Source organism: Crocuta crocuta, unplaced genomic scaffold (genome assembly GCF_008692635.1).
Source record: "Crocuta crocuta isolate KB4526 unplaced genomic scaffold, BGI_CrCroc_1.0 scaffold217, whole genome shotgun sequence".
NCBI lineage: Eukaryota > Metazoa > Chordata > Mammalia > Carnivora > Hyaenidae > Crocuta > Crocuta crocuta.
Genome location: NW_027532208.1, coordinates 1,213,326 through 1,215,299, shown reverse-complemented (window position 1 = coordinate 1,215,299; position 1,974 = coordinate 1,213,326). Strand labels below are relative to the sequence as shown.

At 56.8% G+C, this 1,974-nt stretch overlaps 1 protein-coding gene across 1 annotated transcript in view; it reads left to right on the top strand.

Moving 5' to 3' along the window:
- LOC144242874 (ras GTPase-activating protein 4) overlaps positions 1-1,974 on the top strand; it is a 23,952-nt gene that overhangs the window by 17,088 nt on the left and 4,890 nt on the right. Inside the window, exon 17 of the mRNA XM_077777905.1 lies at positions 1,254-1,391. Within this exon, the coding sequence (XP_077634031.1) occupies positions 1,254-1,391 (138 nt within the window). The remainder of the gene's footprint in view (positions 1-1,253; positions 1,392-1,974) is intronic.

Below are 1,974 nucleotides of genomic sequence, written 5' to 3'. Positions count from 1 at the left end.
ACAGAATCCAAAGCAGGATCCAGGCTCTGAGCTGGCAGTCAGCACAGAGCCCGACGTGGGGCTCGAACTCACAAACCATGAGATCATGACCTGAGCTGAAGTCAGACGCTTAACCGACCGAGCCACCCAGGCGCCCCAGATGTTTTAAAATTAAAACAAGGGGCGCCTAGGTGGTTTAGTCGGTTAAGCGTCCGACTTTCGCTTAGGCCATGATCTCGCGGTTCATGGGTTCGAGCCCCGCGTCGGGCTCTGTGCTGACTGCCAGCTCAGAGCCTGGAGCCTGTTTCAGGGTGTGACTCCCTCTCTCTCTGACCCTCCCCTGCTCATATTGTCTCTCTCTCTCTCCTAGAGATAAATAAAACATTAAAAAAAAAATTAAATTAAAACAAAGAAAAATATTTTTTAAAATTTTAGAGCACATGTGAGAGGGGCAGAGGGAGAAAGAATCTTAAGTGGGCTTTGATGCCAAAATCCAAGAGTCAGATGCTTAACTGACTGAGCCACCCAGGCGCCCCTCCATCCTCTGTCCTTTGGGAGTCCCCGCCCCAGGATGGCTCAGATGTGTGACCCCAGGGCTCCCCTCCAGGTCTCCCCACTCCTCCCAGGAGACGGCACTGCCCTTCTCTGCTGGTCACTGAAGTCAGCAGGGGTTGGTGGGCTTGGATGCCAGGCTGGGGGGTGTGGGTCCTCTCCAGAGGGCCATAGGGACTGGTTATTTGTGTGCTAAGGGCCCCGGCGAGCTCTGATGGGAGACACGAGGGGCTCGGGCCACGAGCACAGGCTCAGTGTCAGCAGCTTGGGGCCCCTCAGGGATGTAGATCTGTTAGGTGCAGAACTTCTCCTTGCCTTACCGTTTGTATTTTACCGTATTGGATGATGGCAGGAGTGGAGCGGGAAGGGGCCAGGAGGCGGGTTGTGACTTCAGAGCTGGGGGAGGTAAAGGCAAGTTGGGAAATTATTCATAAGGGAAAAGGCACAGGGCCTGGTCCAGCAGGTGCCACCTTCAAGCCCTGGGAAATGCTGGGAGTCCAGACGCGTTTCCAACGCTCAGACCTCCCGGGACCACTGGGAACCCTCGAGAGGCCAGGTACTCGGTCACCATCTGTCTGCACTGTGTCTGGCTGAGGTCACTCCCAGAGCCGGGTCCTCTATGCCAACCCCCGGTGCTGCAGAAGGGGAGACTGAGGTCCAGAACTGGGAAATGGAAGGGCCCTGGCTGGGACCCCCAAGCCTCCCTGCTCTGCCCATTCCAGAAAAGTGCCCTCATCAAGCTAGCCAACATCCGGGCAGCAGAAAAGGTGGAGGAGAAGAGCTTCGGCAGCTCGCACGTCATGCAGGTCATCTACGAGGACGATGCGGGCAAGCCCCAGACCGTCTACCTGCAGTGCAAGGTGGGGGTGTGCGAGGGGCCCTAGAGGGGGAGGGGCACTGTGGGAATAGCCCCCTGGGGGTGCTGGACGGAGGCCCCAGTGAATCTCCTACCCCTTTGTGAGCTACATCAGGTCCAACAGGGTGTAAGATCCGGCGTGTGTGCGTGTGCGTGTCTTGTGTGTCTGTGTCCTGGACTCTGGGGACCTGGGGGCCATGTCCGACTTTCCCGGGGCCTGTCTAGGTAGCCACCCGCAGGCCTGTGCGCGGGCCCGCGGATGGACATGTACGTTCCTATCATTTGGAGCTGCACGTTGTACACGTTTGTGGGAAACGGGGCTTCTAAGTCTGCGTGTTGGTGCCTGTGTGTTTGCGTGTGTCACCAACATGTAATAATCACATGTTTATGGAAGTGTGTGGCTCTGAGTGCAGGCTCTCAAACTGCCTTCTCATCTCTTTGTGTATTCTTTCATTCATTCATTCGTTCACTCATTCCCTCGTTCACTCATCCAAAAAGCGATTGTTGAGCACCTGCAAGTTCGCTAGCGGTCCTCTGCGGGGGGGGGGTGGGGGGGCAGGGGCAGGCTGAACGCAGCTGTCGTCGTG